At 45.3% G+C, this 17,910-nt stretch overlaps 1 protein-coding gene across 3 annotated transcripts in view; it reads right to left on the minus strand.

Moving 5' to 3' along the window:
* The window catches only part of ABCA5 (ATP binding cassette subfamily A member 5), a 65,744-nt gene extending 49,244 nt beyond the window's left edge, over positions 1 to 16,500 (minus strand). For all 3 annotated transcript variants that reach the window (XM_044938505.2, XM_025279379.3, XM_025279383.3), the window contains exons 1-3: positions 16,368 to 16,500; positions 1,977 to 2,088; positions 744 to 948 (exon numbers count right to left, since the gene is read on the minus strand). In XM_044938505.2, coding sequence (XP_044794440.2) covers positions 744 to 948; positions 1,977 to 2,078 — 307 coding nt within the window. In that variant the 5' untranslated portion in view covers positions 2,079 to 2,088; positions 16,368 to 16,500. The remainder of the gene's footprint in view (positions 1 to 743; positions 949 to 1,976; positions 2,089 to 16,367) is intronic.
* Positions 16,501 to 17,910: the final 1,410 nt, after the last annotated feature.

A 17,910-nucleotide genomic window follows, 5' to 3' on the forward strand; every position in this document is an offset into this window, starting at 1 on the left:
AAACAAAATCAGCTCAAATACATGAATAGTTTATTATAGTACAACAGACCAAATTTACCTTTATACTTGATGAATGTAGTATTTTATAAGCATTTGTTGAATGCTCTAACTTCTTAGATAATGAATACAGCGCTTCTAAAAACCAAACTAAAAAGTAACAAATATTAAAGTTGTGCAATTTTACAGACACTATTTCTTTCTTATCTGTCATTTGACTATACATAAGTTATGTATCAGTGTAACACATAAGCTATTAACATGATAAATTAGAGCATACACTTTACATGTAATATATGTAGTTCATTTACCTATCTCAAGTGAAACCATGAAATAACTCCTTGATAAATGAATGGATATTTTATTTTCAAATATTCCTTCTTAGGAAGAAAATTCCACAATCCTTCTCAGAAACAAAATGCATATTTTAGTAACTATGATACAACTCTTCTTTGAATAAAAATTGACATTTAAACCCAATATTGCTTCTTTTATCCTATACGAATATGCTTACTTGATAAATGGCCCATGATATAAAATATTAAAACATAAAGTATGCTATAAATGAAAGTTTCACAAGAAACATAGGCCAGCAGAATCAAATGACGTTAACATTTTTATAAAATTCTGTTATGGTGAAAGGATATATACCTAAATGTTAAGACTGGTATTTACTCAATAAAGCAAACAGCACAACACAGAAGAGGCTGTCTGTAAGGGACAGGCCCCACGCCAGCTCACAGTACCGTCAAGAAGGTGATCCACAGACACTTTCTGCATGATGCTCCTCGTGATGTTAGTCGCGGGCGTGAATCCAAGCACGACATTGGTGAGGACGGACGCGTCCAGGGCACTGAGTTCTACATCAGGCACTTCTTCATATTTCTTATTTGGATGCATCATGCTAATTAATATTAACCAAAACAAAAAAAACAGTGGAAAAAGAATTTCCTGCAACAAAGGAAACAAAATGATTACAAAGCATAACAAAGGCAGCAAAAATCATCAAGCTTTCTATGAATATAACTAATACTAAGAAAAAAACATGAAGAACTTGGGTCTCCTTTCTTAAGCACAAAAAGTAAAAGCACTTCTATCCTAAAAGATATATTGTGCTGAACCAAACCCAACAGCAATAATTTTTCCTTTACATTCAATTTCACTAAAATATTTTAAAATTCAAGTCACCATAATATATTTAAGTGACATAAAAGCTAGTATTTAAACATCTGAGATTAATAATATCAAATATAATAATAAATTTATTCATGTATAACTTTAAAGTGACTTACCAATTATCTGTAACTCAAAGACACCATAAAAATGTTTTTGAGTCTGAATTAAGACTTATGTTAAATTATACCTAAATTTCTACTCCTAAAACTATACTCAGTTACATTCAATAGCTGACTTTAATGGGGATGAACTATTGACTGTTTCATCTTGCTGTTTAATTGTTCTGCCGAAAGAATAATACCATTCTGTCCTTTAAAATCATTATTGACTGGTCGTCCAGAGTTCTTACTTCCTTTTATCTCTTAGACCAATGTATGCTAAACAAATAAATATACAATAAAGTGATGCATGCTTGTGGAGACGGATATGTGGCATAATTGTAGTAATCCTGGCCAATTCAACCCAGAGTCCGAAATATGGGAGGCCATGGGGAGGAAATGTGGAATAATGTTCCAGGAAGTTATTTGCAGAATTTATTTTTCACCTCATGAAACAGGAAATACATGAAGTTCAAAATCAAGCACTGACATGAAAAAGTCACTAAATTTGGAAATTTATCAACATTTTTGACATTTAGAAAACGTTGGATAATTTAGGTATTTTTTTCGGAGGCTAACAGTAAGTTTTCACTTCGCAAGCAACATTATGATAAAAGTGCATGCAGCAGAACAAATCATCTCTTAAAGATAGGACATAGTCAGGTGAAACACGCTGCAGCGATGCACGGCGGCCGGGCAGCTCACCTGAGCACTGCTCTTCTTGGTCCTGCATTTCACCAGGTAATTCTTGAGGAGCAGCGTTCTCGTCTGCCTCCAGACCCCGTCTTCCCGAACTGTAGTCGCCATGTTTTCTAGGCTAGTTTAATAGAGAAGGGAGAGTAGAGGGAAAAAACACTGCAACCACACAGTCACGTCTAGGCCATTTTTAATGTTAAAAACAGACAGACAGACAGACAGACAGATGTCTGAGTCGCAGATCAGATAGTTAAGCACACTCCACACCATCTCTCCCACCTGGACAGGATGCACTGAACAAAATGAGAAGGTTCTGAAAGGTAAACAGCAGCACGTGAAACCAGCGAGGGCCCACCAGGAATCTGAAAGCAGCAGGGAGGGCAGATGGGCAGACGAGCTTGGGGAAGCAGACCACTGCCCATGCAGAAGGGTAGCTGGGTGGCACACTTGGGCAGATCCCGGCTGCACTGCAGAGGCTTCTGAAAACTAAACTGAAATTAGACCTGCAGCTCACAGACTGTGGGCAGAAACTTAAGACCCGAACCTAACCAACCAGGTGGACGGCATGTTCGCAGGAGACACCAATGCTCTCTACAGGATGGAAACAAAACTCGAGGTCTCACACCACCCAGCGTCATTCCACTCATGAGGCGTGTGGAAAACATCAACTCTGTTAGGAGAAGAAAACCCATAGATGTCAATACCAAGGTGACGCAGATTTTCAAATTATCTGACAAAAAACCCTAAAGCAGCTGTTTAAGAGGTACTCCAACAAACAATGGTAAGAAGACAATGAAAGAAAACACTCATTTCACTCTCGAAAACGACCCAAGTGTCAGCAAAGAAACAACACTTTAAAAGCAGCACCAAATAGTAATTTCAGAACAGGAAAACACAGTAACAAAGCAAATCCACAGAACGGGCGCAACAGCAGAATGGAGACAAGAGGAAAACAGTCAGTAAACTTGACATAACAAGAGAAGCTATTCAGTCTCAAAAAAAAGAGAGAACAAGCTGTGTGTGTTGTTTTTAAACAATTAACAGTATCGTTTCTCAGAGAACTGAGATAGTAAGAGTCTAACATTCAAATGGCCAGAAAGGGAGAAGTGTGTTAATGCTGGACAAATACTTAAAGAATTAATGGCTAAAAACTTCCACGATGTGGCCAGAGATGAAAAGCCTAAGAGTTTCAAGAAGCTTGACAAAGCCCATACAGGATCAACTGAGGGAGTCCACACTTAGACACATCATAGCCCAACTGCTAAAAGTGAAAGAGAAATCCTGAGAGCAGCCAGAGATTAACCACGTGCTTTGCTACAGGGCAGTGATGCTCCGAATGAGAGCAAATTTCTCATAAGAAACTCTGGGGCTAACGGGGGGCGGGGGCGGGGCAGTCCTTGTACAGAGCTGGCGAGGAGTAGAGAGGTTCCGCTGCTGAGACAAATGCTGCGGCTGGTCCCCGAGGGGAAACCAGAATTCCTGTGTGACTCCACTCCTCCACTTGTAGGTCTTCACCCAAAAGAACTGGAAACAGGGGCACAGACAAATGCATGTGCACGCAGGGCCAGAACTGCCAAGACACGGAAACAGCCTGAATGTCTATCAACAGAGAGGGGGACAAGTGGAGGCGGTGCGCACACACGACTCACTGTTCAGCCGCAAAGAGGAGTGAAGCACTCACACACGCTATGACGTGGGTGAGCCCCCGGAACACTGCAGTGAGCGCTTAACAAGCCAGACCTGAGAGGTCAAGCGTGAGCCCATCTACACGACATTTCCAGAACACAGACATCCATAGACAGGGAATGTGGACAGCTGGTTGCTGGAGCAGAAGGGGAGAAAGCGCTTAGTGAGTCAGGGGTATTACTCTGGAGCAACAGATACAAACCTCATCTCTTTTTTTTTTTTTGAGCTGTATGACCTAAACCACCGCATCACAGGCCCAGTATCCCTCTCCCAGGGTAAGCTGATCCTCTGGGGGCCCTTCTGGGAGTGGACCTCTGTTGGAACTATCTCCGCTCTTCAAAGAGGCTATGTGAAAGCAGCAATCGGAGTGGCCAGCCCCCACCAGTTCCCTCCAGGGGCCCTATCCCCATCTGCTTGCCCCCGTAACCCAGAATGCCTGTAAACTAAAAGGCATTGAGCGGGCAGCTCAGAGGAGATGCTGAGAAGGTTCTGCTAAGCCTCCTTCCGGGGCAGAATTCGCTGCCTTGCTTTATATAAACGCGTCTGATGGGAGCCACTGGGGTGACTCCCGTCCACAACAAGCACCACCTATTCCAGGCTGGCTGGCCACCGCCTCCTAGATAAAAAAGCAGGCGACTTTTTAGAGGCAGCTCATCTTAACCCCCAAAAGTCAATATACATAACTAAAGTTGGGATCAAATAAACATCCTCTTTACAGGTACAGAAGACAGACAAAAGGGTTATTTTTTAAATTTAACGACTGGATTACAGACAACTTTTCTCTGTGCTTTTTTTCTATTTTCCCATCAATATGTGTTCTTTAGACAGTGGGGAAAAAAAACAAATTACACAATTAGACATACTGTAAAAATATGAAATGAGTAAATTAAAAAAAGCAAAATTAAAGCAGTCAGGAAAGGAAGATACACTAAAAATAAATTCTTCTAACAGCCTCATGGATGTTATATCAGATTCTGTAAAGAACTGGTAATCTTCTCGAGGCTGATGAAAGAAAAGAAGAATGGAAGGAGGGGGCTGGGAGGGAGACAGGCAGATGGGTCATACTTGTTCAAGGATGACTTCCTACAAAACAAACATAGAAACACTAACCAGCGGAGCGGCAAGAATGGCCTCAAGTCCTCTGCAAAGCATACTGATTTAGCGTAGTGGGCGCCACTGAATTATTCCTTCGAATTGAACGCTGCATGCTTAGTTCTTTGTTTTTAGAGAATGGGCCCCTCATAAGGCAGCTGACGGACTCCCAGTAGTTTTCCTCCTTTGAGAAGTGCTCCCTGAACTCAATTAGAGTTGATGGCCTTGCCTGAAGTCCAGGAATCTCTGCACCTGCCCACCGCAGTCAGGGCTTCTTAAACCATCACCGTCACCCCTACTGCCACTGAGCTGTGCCAATTAAATCTTCTTCTGGCAGCATGGAAGTTTTAACTAAGAGAGCAGGGCTTGGGGATCGTGGAACAGAGTAATAAAAACATCTAAGAGAGTTCATACGCTCTTGGTACTAAGTTTTCCCCTAAGGTTTGGTACCTACTGTGCCCAAAACTTGATTCTTCTTCCTTGGAGTATGTGAAATGCCCTGATACCCACCCAAAGTACTTCATTTTCCCTGAAGGCAGCCAGACCAGACAGTTCCTGTCTCTGCTATCAATGGACTCAACCAGCGTAACAGGATAATGTGCTCCTAACTCCGTGGTTAGGACACTCCCAAGGGTAACCAAGACTGTCCAAGTGAAGCACGGCAGTAACCCAGAGAGACGCTCCACGCCTGCCCACCTCCCCACCACGAAGGGCAGGGCACTGACGGGCTGAGCGTGCAGGGCGGCAGAAAGCTGAGGACTGCTGCTGCAAAGGTTTTCAAGTGGCTTAAAAAGTGAGATTAACAGGGACGCATCTCTACAGAAGGTGACACAAGACAACTAAGCAAAGAAGTCACGCTGGTGTCTGTTCAGCCTATTTGCCCCTTTCTTCCAAAGCAAAGTCCCAGGGCTTCCCTGGTGGTAAGGTGGTTAAGACTGTGTGCTCCCAAGGCAGGGGGCCCGGGTTTGCTCCCTGGTTGGGGAGCAAGATCCTGCATGCCACAAGTGCAGCCACATACACACACACGCTGACACACGCACAGACACATGCACACACACAGTCCTGCACACACATACACACAGACACACACACACACACACAGTCCTGCTGCACACACACAGACGCGCATACACACACACACACACAGTCCTGTACACACATACACACAGACCCACACAGACACACACACACACAGTCCTGCTGCGCACACACACAGATGCACATACACACACAAACACAGTCCTGCTGCACACACACAGACGCGCATACACACACACAGACACACACAGTCCTGTACACACATACACGCACGCACACAGACCCACACAGACACACACACACACATGCTGACACACGCACAGACACATGCACACACACAGTCCTGCACACACATACACATAGACACACACACACAGTCCTGCTGCACACACACAGACGCGCATACACACACACAGACACACACAGTCCTGTACACACATACACACAGACCCACACAGACACACACACACAGTCCTGCTGCACACACACAGACGTGCATACACACACAGACACACACAGTCCTGTACACACATACACACAGACCCACACAGACACACACACACAGTCCTGCTGCGCACACACACAGACGCACATACACACACAGACACACAAACACAGTCCTGCTGCACACACACAGACGCGTATACACACACACAGACACACACAGTCCTGTACACACATACACGCACGCACACAGACCCACACACACAGACACACAGTCCTGCTGCACACACACACACACAGATGCACACAGACACATACACACAGTCCTGCTGCATACACACACACACACTGACACACACACAGACGTGCACACACACAGACACACAGTCCTGCTGTACACACACACACACACACAGATGTGCACGCACACACTGACACACACAGTCCTGCTGCACACACACACACACACACACACAGATGTGCACGCACACACTGACACACACAGTCCTGCTGCACACACACACACAGTCCTTTCTTCAGCAGGTGCTTTCCCCCTGTCCTCCTCCCGCCCCGAGCTCCATCCCAGATGGACTACCTCCCTATCGCTCTTCCTCAGCCAGAGTGCCCTCCACCACTTTGTGCTCGAGTCTCTCAGGGAGCACGGCTTCCCAAGAGGCTCAGTGGTAAAGCATCCACCTGCAGTGAAGGAGCCCTGGGTTCGACCCCTAGGTCGGGAAGATCCCCTGGAGAAGGAAATAGCAACCCATTCCAGTACCCTGTCTGGGAAATCCCATGGACAGAGGAGCCTGGCGGGCTACAGTTCACACGGCTGCAGAGAGTCAGACATGACTTAGTGACTGAACAACAACAAGAAAAATCTAATGGTTCTAATATTCTAAAACTCTAATCATGTGAAAAATGTAAATGTCAATAACTTTGATGTTCTATCTACTCAAGTTATTAAAGTGAAACATCCTTTTTTTGTTTTTGGTTGTTTACAAACCAGCTGACATTACTTTCTTTGTAGCAGCCTGAAAAAAGACACACTACTCTGAGAATGAAAACATCTTTTTTTTTTTTTTCTATTTTTAAAAAAATTTATTTATTTTACTTTACAATATTGGTTTTGCCATACATTGACTTGAATCCGCCATGAGTGTACATGTGTTCCCCATCCCAAACCTCCCTCCCACCTCCCTCCCTATTCCATCCCTCTGGGTCATCTCAGTGTACCAGCCCTGAGCACCCTGTATCATGCCTCAAACCTGGGCTGGCAATTCGTTTCACATGTGATATTTTACATGTTTCAATGCCATTCTCCCAAATCATCCCACCTTCGCCCTCTCCCACAGAGTCCAGAAGACTGTTCTATACATCTGTGTCTCTTTAGCTGTCTCGCATACAGGGTTATCGTTCAGTTCAGTTCCGTTCAGTTGCTCAGTCGTGTCCGACTCTTTGCGACCCCATGAATCGCAGCACGCGTTACCTTCTTTCTAAATTCCATATATATGTGTTAGTATACTGTATTGGTGTTTTTCGTTCTGGCTTACTTCACTCTGTATAATAGGTTCCAGTTTCATCCACCTCATTAGAACTGATTCAAATGTATTCTTTTTAATGGCTGAGTAATATTTCATTGTGTATACGTACCACAGCTTTCTTATCCATTCATCTGCTGATGGACATCTAGGTTGCTTCCATGTCCTGGCTATTATAAACAATGCTGCACCCTTCTGGTTTCCTCAGTGTGTATGCCCAGCAGTGGGATTGCTGGATCATAAGGCAGTTCTATTTTCAGTTTTTTAAGGAATCTCCACACTGTTCTCCAGTGACTGTACTAGTTTGCATTCCCACCAACAGTGTAAGAGGGTTCCCTTTTCTCCACACCCTCGCCAGCATTTATTGCTTGCAGACTTTTGGATAGCAGCCATTCTGACTGGCGCGAAATGGTACTTCATTGTGGTTTTGATTTGCATTTCTCTGATAATGAGTGATGTTGAGCATATTTTCATGTGTTTGTTAGCCATCTGTATGTCTTCTTTGGAGCAATGTCTGTTTAGTTCTCTGGCCCACTTTTTGATTGTGTCGTTTATTTTTCTGGAATTGAGCTGCAGGAGTTGCTTGTATATTTTTGAGATTAATTCTTTGTTGCTTTGTTTGCTATTATTTTCTCCCATTCTGAAGGCTGTCTTTTCACCTTGCTTATAGTTTCCTTTGTTGTGCAGAAGCTTTTAATTAGGTCCCATTTGTTTATTTTTGCTTTTATTTCCAATATTCTGGGAGGTGGGTCATAGAGGACCCTGCTGTGGTTGATGTTGGACAGTGTTTTGCCTATGTTCTCCTCTAGGAGTTTTATAGTTTCTGGTCTTATGTTTAGATCTTTAATCCACTTTGAGTTTATTTTTGTATATGGTGTTCTATTTTTGTATATGGTGTATATAAGTGTTCTAGTTTCATTCTTTTACAAGTGGTTGACCAGTTTTCCCAGCACCACTTGTTAAAGAGATTGTCTTTTCTCCATTGTATATTCTTGCCTCCTTTGTCAAAGATAAGGTGTCCATAGGTGGGTGGATTTATCTCTGGGCTTTCTATTTTGTTCCATTGATCTATATTTATATTTGTCTTTGTGCCAGTATCATACAGTCTTGATAACTGTGGCTTTGTAGTACAGCCTGAAGTCAGGCAGGTTGATTCCTCCAGTTCCATTCTTCTTTCTCAAGATTGCTTTGGCTATTTGAGGTTTTTTGTATTTCCATTAAAATTGTGAAATTGTTTGTTCTAGTTCTCTGAAAAATACCATTGGCAGCTTGATAGGGAAATGAATTGCACTGAATCTATAGATGGCTTTGGGTAGTATACTCATTTTCACTATATTGATTCTTCTGAGCCATGAACACGGTATATTTCTCCATCTATGTGTCCTCTTTGATCTCTTTCACCAGTGTTTTATAGTTTTCTATATATAGGTCTTTTGTTTCTTTAGGTAGATATATTCCTAAGTATTTTATTCTTTTCGTTGCAGTGGTGAATGGAATTGTTTCCTTAATTTCTCTTTCTGTTTTCTCATTGTTAGTGTATAGGAATACAAGGGATTTCTGTGTGTTAATTTTATATTCTGCAACTTTACTATATTCATTGATTAGCTCTAGTAATTTTGTGGTGGAAAACAAAACATCTTAAAGAAGGAAAATCAACTAACTGCTTGTTTTCTTTGAGATATGAAGTGCCTGGCTGGGCTGTTTGAAAACTCAAAAGAAACATTCTTAATGTCGATTAACTTTTCATGTGCATCTAACTGGGAACTTCAAAGCTGGAGTCGGGTTTTTGTGAGCTGACACAACTCTGATCTTACCTGCCCACCCCTGCGCCCACGCGCGCAGCCATGCTGGTCTAACCAGGTGCACCGTGAAAAGGGCCAGGGGGTGGGGGTGGTCAAGCCGGGAAGGGGGCTCTGCATCGGGATGGGAAGCACCAAGGGCCGTGAGAGCTGCCCGCACATCACAGGTGTGGGGAGATGCCCTGCAGCTTCTTCAAGTGTGAGGACCACAATGTCTCTGGGGGTTCCCTTCTGTCAAGAGGACAGAAGGAAAAGCAACAGAAGAAGGGAGCCTACGCCAGACTGGCAGGATGATCCCAAGTCCCCAGGGTGCCCCCTTGTCCCCACTGTTTAGCAGGTTGGGAAAGAGGGTTCAGGGTGGGGGTGGAGTGTGGGAAGGCAGTGCTGTCTACACTGAAGATCTGGGCCAAAGATAGAGAGACCTGTCTGAGCTGAAACCAAGCCCTACAGGTTGGCGGGGCAGGGAGGTTTCCTGAAAGCTGGGAATCCTCCCCGCAGAGAGGACATGAAAGTGGTTCTTCTGACAGGAGGGCACAGCTGGAAAGGGGGCTGAAAAGCTAGAGATGAGGCGTGGCCAGTGAGGGGATGTCTGTAAAAGCTTTAAAACTTGTGCTGCACCTGTTCTTGGTCCCAAAGAAAACCTGTGTTTAGCATCAAGTTCTAAGTTCCTCCTCTTTCTACACTATGATGCACCTTGATTATTCAAAACATTATAGCCTACGTGTGTATACTCAGCCATGTCCGACTCATTTGCAACCCCATGGACTGTACCCGTCAGGCTCCTCTGTCCATGGGATTCTCCAGGCAAGAATACTGGAGTGGGTTGCCATGCCCTTTTCCAGGAACCTGAGTCTCCTGAATTGACAGGTGGAGTCTTTACCACTGAGCCACCTTGGAAGCCCACAGTCTACGTGGTGGCCTTCAAAAGGACAAAAGAGAAAGGGACTGATGGATGCCTGGCCTGCCCCCCATTTATCACTGGCTGCAAGTGGAAAATAAGCAGAGAGCCAACATCCAGAAGTTCCCCCACTAGGAACACAGTTCACACAAGCCCCGGGCATCCTAAAGAGAGGACAGACAACCACAGAAAGTGGCTTTTTGAGTAGACACCACACCTAAGACCTTCTCTTTTGCAACATATACTAGAAGATGATCCTTAGAAGCATAAGTTGACAATTAAAAGGACAATAAGTCTTCTCGTGGCATGTTTTTAACAAACTGTACTTTTTTGGAAAACTCATAATACTTGATCCAGTTCCCAAGTCTTTCCAATACAGTACCTTGAAAACTCTTTAACAAAGGCAAATTCTCAACTAAAAAAGAACTGGCTAAAGAACTATGACAAAGACAAGGAAATAAGAGCACAAAATTATTTTTATAAACCTCTGAAGTTACTTTCCATTGCTCCACAGTATGTCTGGGGAATGTATTGATACGTTATAGAGCATGAAATGATAATTAAGTAAGTTTTAAACACCCAGTATCCCTGAAGGTGTAATCAAACATTCAACTTCCTGTTGAAGGATGGAGGGGACAAAAAGTGCTCACAGAACCAAGAAAGCTATCTTGAAACCAAGAAACGAGGCAGGAAGCTCTGTGTCATCAGTGGATCAGTTTGTTACAGGGTAACTTTGTCACATGGTGGGCCTGGGGTCAGGAGAGAGGGTGGCAACCTGGAAGCATTTGCAATTTGCACTCCTGGGGCGAGAGGGACAACTTTACAGTTACCCTAGAGTGGTGGTAGGTGGGGCTTCCTTGGTGGCCCTGCCTGAGATGCAGAAGACTCAGGTTTGGTCCAGGTGGGGAAGATCTCCTGGCGAAGGGAATGGAGGTAGGTGCTCGGATAATGGAACGTGCATTTCTAAGTCAAGATTCACGAATGAGTGACGAGACTCATGGACTAACGGAGCACACAGGGCACCTGATCCTAATGATTACTAAACAGTTTCTAGTAACTGCAAAGCCCTTAACAACAGAGAAGTGACCCTCTGCACAGTTCAGTCCTGGGTCAGGGAGGGGATAGCACAGGATCGACTGTAACGGTACAAGATGGCATCAGTGATGCTAACGGCCATATATTTTTCCCAGAGAGAAATGACTCAGAGTAAATCTAATAAGTAGCAAGGAAACTGAAAGCCCACTAAAGCCATCTTCCTTTTCTAATGCATTAATAATTGACTTAAGGACTAAATGTTACAAGGCCCAAAATTCAATATCAGAAATTCATTAATGTATTAAACAAACATTGATTACTACATTAGATGCACTATGAAATATATTTCACCTTTTTCAAAGCAATAAAAAATATGTGCATGACCTTTGGAAATAACTGTTAGGAAAAAAATCATTTGGAATGTATTAATTTTATTTCTGAGAATAACAAATGAAATTACATCCTACAAAACAGAGGAACTGAATCATCTTGAAGTTCATAGCCATCCTGGCAAAAGATGTGGTCAGTCACCTTCTCATCAAGTTTGCAAAGATTCTTGGAAAGGATCTTAGCTGAAGATGTTCCGAAGTCCGCAGCAGAGGACCATTAGATGTGCCTTCTGATCTAACCAAGCAGAACTAGTTATGACTCCTTCGCTCCAATCAAGAAACTGTAACTGCAGTTACCATGCTGTGTCATCGTTATCTGTCTACATCTTAATCTTGAACTTGACCATGAAATCCTTGACAAAGAAGACTGCCTTCTTTATCTTTGCTTCTCTACCACTAATGTTAATACTAAAACCAGTATCATCTCACTGCAAATCCCTCTATCGAGATTCATTGTCTTTACAAATCAAAGGTCTGCAAAGTACAGTGGAGGATGCGGGGGTGAAATGCAGCCCAAAGCCTGCGTGTGTACAGCCCGGGAGCTAAGCCTGTTTTTCACTTGTTTAAATGTATGGGGTTGAGGTGGGAGGGAATCAAAGAACAGTAATATTTTGTGACATGTTAAAATTATATGAAATTCAAATCTCGAGTCTATAAATAAAGGGTTCTTGGAATGGAGCCACGCTCACTTGTTTCTACGCTGCCTACCCCTGCTTTTGTGTGACAATGGCAAAGTCAGGTAGTGAAGAGAGAGACAGTACAGTCCACAAGATCTACAGTATTTATTAGCTGCCTCTTTACGGGAAAAGTCTGCTGACCGCTGTTTACAGATTAAAGGAGGAAGAAAAGTGGCATACTCATTAAACATTTACTGAGGGGTTTACTCAGCAAACATTAAAAAAAAGGAAGTGTTAGACACTGTTACTGACTTTGCAGACAAGATTTAATATAATGTGTTAAGTGCAACTGGGGAAAGCGCTTGGGGACGAGTGGAATGCAAATTCCAGGCAGAGAAAAAAGAATGAAAAAACTAGACTCTGCAAAGTGGCTTGACCTGTGTAAAGAACAGTGGAAGTGTTAGTCGCTCAGCCCGCCAGGCTCTTGTGTCCATGGAATTCTCCAGGCAAGAATCCTGGAGTGGGTAGCCACTCCCTTCTCCAGGGGCTATTCCCCACCCAGAGACCAAACCCAGGTCTCCTGCATTGCAGGTGGATTCTTCACCATCTGAGCCACCAGAGAAGCCCAAGAATACTGGAGTGGTTAGCCTATCCCTTCTCCTGGGGATCTTCCCCAGCCAGGGATCAAATTCAGGTCTCCTGCATTGCAGGTGGATTCTTTACTGTCTGAGCCACCCAGGAAGCCCCGTGTAAAGAACAGGGGGACCTGCCAAGAAGGCAGAAGCCAGGCAAAGTGAACCCAGGACATGGATGGTCAAGTACCTTATGTGCAAAGTTAGATTAAATACTTTTATTTTGCTCATCGCTACTTCCCTGACTTCACTTTTCACATCTGAGAACCGTTTAATTACCGGAATATCCCATATTTCACTCGGAGAAGGCAACGGCACCCCACTCCAGTACTGTTCCCTGGAAAATCCCATGGACGGAGGAGCCTGGTAGGCTGCAGTCCATGGGGTCGCTAGGAGTCGGATACGACTGAGCGACTTCACTTTCACTTTCATGCATTGGAGAAGGAAATGGCAACCCACTCCAGTGTTCTTGCCTGGAGAATCCCAGGGATGGGGGAGCCTGGTGGGCTGCCATCTACGGGGTTGCACAGAGTCAGACACAACTGAAGCGACTTAGCCCATATTTCACTAGCCCTTTCACTCTAATCTCCAAACCTCAAACTTCCACCCACGGCACCACCCTCAGATTATGACTTTGACTGCTACTTTACTGAGCAACTGAAGCCATTGGGAGAAATTTCCTAAATGCCCCATGACCCCTTCTATCCACCCACCTACAGCCATGCCAGAGGCAATGTAACCCATTTCAGCAAGTTACCATTTCTGCCTAAACTAGAGACTCTGTTTCCACTAGGTCTCTGAGCAATAAAGCCTAAATGGAATCTGGTGTTAATGGTACCTTTAAAATTTAAATTTTGGAAGAAGAGGTTAAGAACATCTTTGGCAGAGGACTTGAAAGAAATTCCTGCCCCGCTACACATACCACTGGCTTCTCCATTAATAAAATAAAAGCACTACTGAAATCAAGCTCCTTAACGGGGGATAAATTATAAATGTTCTCTTCTTCTCTAGCATTTTAAAATTTACTGAAAGTAGCGTAATGATAAAAGAAAATAATAACCATCAATATGATTTAACCTAAATTTTTTGACAGTATTTCTCACTGAATGGGAAAATAATGCCAAGGTACCCACATGATAAGTCACACAGTACCTTTTCTTACACAGAGTGTTAGCTGCTCAGTTGTGTCTGACTCTGCAACCCCATGGACTGTCCCTGGAATTCTCCAGGCAAGCATACTGGAGTCAGTTGCCATTTCCTTTGTCAGGGGATCTTCCTGACTCAGGGATTGAACCTGGGTCTCCCACACTGCAGGCAGATTCTTTACTATCTGAGCCACCAGGGAAGCCCTTTCTTATACATAACAGGTTCCTAAAAACTTGTGCTTAAAACTACTCTAATCTGGTTAATTCACACACTAGCAAAGATTCCAATTTATTAGAATACTATGAAATTCTTTTATACAATCATCCCTCTCAAACTCAAGGGCAGAGGTTACAAATTGTCTTTATCTTGGTATTTCTGGCACATAGTTTAGTATATGGAATATAAAAGACACTTGACTAAATCTGTATTAATAAATTTGTTCTTGCCTTGAATGTGAGATTTCTCTATACTAAATCCTGTCTGAAGGAAAATACACTTAAACATCACATATTCGAGGATTAATTGATTTCCTAAAAGAAGTGAACCTTAAATATCCATTGGAAGGACTGATGCTGAAGTTGAAGTTCCAATACTTTGGCCACCTGATGCAAAGAGTAGACTCACTGGAAAAGACCCTAATGCTGGGAAAGTTTGAGGGCAGGAGGAGAAGGGGTCGACAGAGAACGAGATGGTTGGACAGCATCATTGACTCGATGGAAATGAGTTTCAGCAAATCCAGGAGATGGTGAAGGACAAAGAAGCCTGACTTGCTGCAGTCCACGGGGTTGCCAAGAGTCGGAATACGACTTAGCGACTGAACAACAACAATAATGCCTTACAAGTTAGCGTTTAACCCAAATACGCCCAAAGCCCTAACTGCCTAAATAATGTCCTTTTGTATGGAATCTTCCCTAAAAACATGTAATATTGCTCTCTGGTTGGAAGCAAAAGAATTTTGCTAAATTCCATGAGAATTTAGAGTCTGGCATCCCTGGGTTGGAATCTCAGCCATTCTTGCTAGTTGGGACCTAAATAAGTGACTTAATCTTTTGCGGGGACCGTTTTCCACATCTGCCCCGTGGAATAAAACCCCTCCGACCTCAGAAGGATGCAGGCGAGCCTGAGTAAGATAATACTGAACCTCGCCTACGGCCGGGAGTTCAACATACACTCTCTGACTCCCCTTCTGCTCCTGCAGAACCAGCACGTCCTCCCTGGAAAGTCGATTCTTCCAGACTTATTTATTTAGAAACGCCTTATGAATACATTATGACACATTCATGCAACAGAATACCAGGTAACTGTTAAAAAGTTACATATCATATGTACATATGAAACTCTTTGGCCAGGATATCAGAAGAGCCAGAGGTTAAAGCGTCTGCCTGCAATGCGGGAGACCTGGGTTCGATCCCTGGGTCGGGAAGATCCCCTGGAGAAGGAAATGGCAACCCACTCCAGTATTCCTGCCTGGAGAATCCCATGGACGGAGGAGCCTGGTGGGCTACAGTCCACGGGGTCGCAAAGAGTCGTTCACGACTGAACGACTTCACTCATCCACTCCTTGGGAGCCAGGAGCAACCTTGCTGCAGCCCCGAGAGCCTCCAGCCTCCTGAGCGTTCGTATTTTAAGTACTTTCACGCCTGGAGCCCGTCCTGGCGTTTACGGAATGAGAATCGGGTGTTTCTCCCCTGACTGCGCCCGGGCTCTGCGCATCTCCGCAGTCCTCCTGAGGCGCGGGGTGGGGGGGCAACCAAGCCCCCAGGGGACCCCGTTCGGGGCCGGGTCAGAGGACCGTCCTTCTCCACACGTCCCCTCCTAACGACGCCGGAGGATGGAGACCGTCCGGCCGAGCCCGGGGGCCGTCCCGCGGCCGGACGCCCCGAGCCCTGGAGGGGAGCGGGCAGCACCCCCACAGGACGCACCCTCGAGCCTCGGGGCCCATCCTGCCCCCCAGCGCCCGCTCGGCCGCTCCGCGCCCCGGACCCCCGGCTCGCCCGCCGCCCCTCCTCGAGCCCTCACGCCTCCCCGAGGGGTGACAGCTCCACGGCGGGGCTTCCCACGCCGCAGTCCCCAGCGCCCGCCTCACCTCACGGACGGGCCGCGGGGTCCGCGAGCACCTCAGCTTCTAACTGGATCCGAGAGTGCGGCCGCGCGCGCGCCCCCGACGCCGCAGGCCCGCGAGAGGCGGGGCGGGGCGGGCGCGGCGCCGGAAGTCGCGCTCCGCCCCGCGCCCGACGCACCTGGGGGCGGGGCTACCCGAGCACGCAGCCTGCGGGCGCGCGCGCTCCCGCCTCTCGGCCCCGAGAAGCGTGTGGGCGGGGCTACAAGGAGGCGGGGTTACGGGGGAGGCCCTGAGGAGGCGGGGTTACGGGGCGGGGCGAGTGGGCCCGCCCGGTCGCGCGTCCCCGGAGGCCCCTGCTCTTGGGATGTGGGTCCTCCGCGGAGACCTCGCCCCGCTCTCCTTGGAGGCTCAGGCAGAAACCACGGGTTGAGGTCAGGCCTTCAGTTTGAGCCCAAACCCTGCAGCCTCCTGGCGGGTGACTTTGGTCCACACTGCCCTTTTATCTGCCTCCAGAGCCACATCTACTTCAAGACTCCTTTATTTTCTGCTTCCCGGCTTTTGAACGGTCCTCTCCCAGGTTTTCCCAGGAGGCTCAGTGGTAAAGAATCCACCTGTCAATGCTGGAGACGCTGGTTCGATCCCTGGGTGGAAGAGATCCCCTGGAGGAGGAAATGGCAATCACTCCAGTATTCTCACCTGGAGGATCCCATGGACAGAGGAGCCTGGCGGGCTCTAGTCCACGGGGTCATAAAGAGTCGGACACTACTGAGAACTCACTCATGCTCCCACATCTGCGTCCAGCAGCCCCTTTATCCTCCCGTCGCCCGCATGGGGTGCAAGGTGCCCCTGTCCCCACCAGACCCAGACCTAGGACATCTGGACGCCAAGGATGTGGCGTCCTGAGAGTCTGGCATGTGGCAGATCCTGACTCTTCCAAATGGCCTGAGACATATGGCATCTGTGGGAGGTTCTACACTGCAGTTATTTTTGGTAAAAGTGTAAACTGGTGTTCTGAGTTTTATTGCCCAAGTGACCTAAATGCTGGTCAAAATTATTGCAAAGGAAAGAAAAGCTCACAACAGACTTTGTCCCCCAGATTTCTGTAGGGTCACATTTCTTGGCACAGTTTTTCACTTTTGGGGAATTTAAGTTCTAAAAAAATTCCCTTGATCCTGTATACATCAAGTAATTTTTAAAAATCTTATCTTAGTTTTTCTGCTTCTTGAATTTAAACCAAATCTCCACCACAGCCACTCTACTAAGTTCTACCCAAAATATACATAAATATGTATGTGTGTGTGTGTATATATATATATATCAAGAAAACAAATGTTATTTCTCCTATTTAATATGGATTAAATAGGAAATTCAAAGAGCTACAGTGAAATCCATGTTGATTGAAAACCTGACAGTGAGACATGGAAGAAGGGAGATAGAACGTCCTAGGAACTAGGACGTTGGAGAACCGAGGAGGACAAGTAGTGAAAACTATACATGATACATTTTTTTTTCTTGAAATATCTAAGACATTCTAGTTACAAATTCAGAAGAGTACATTCTTAATGCC

This window comes from Bubalus bubalis, chromosome 3 (genome assembly GCF_019923935.1).
Source record: "Bubalus bubalis isolate 160015118507 breed Murrah chromosome 3, NDDB_SH_1, whole genome shotgun sequence".
In the NCBI taxonomy this organism is placed as follows: domain Eukaryota; kingdom Metazoa; phylum Chordata; class Mammalia; order Artiodactyla; family Bovidae; genus Bubalus; species Bubalus bubalis.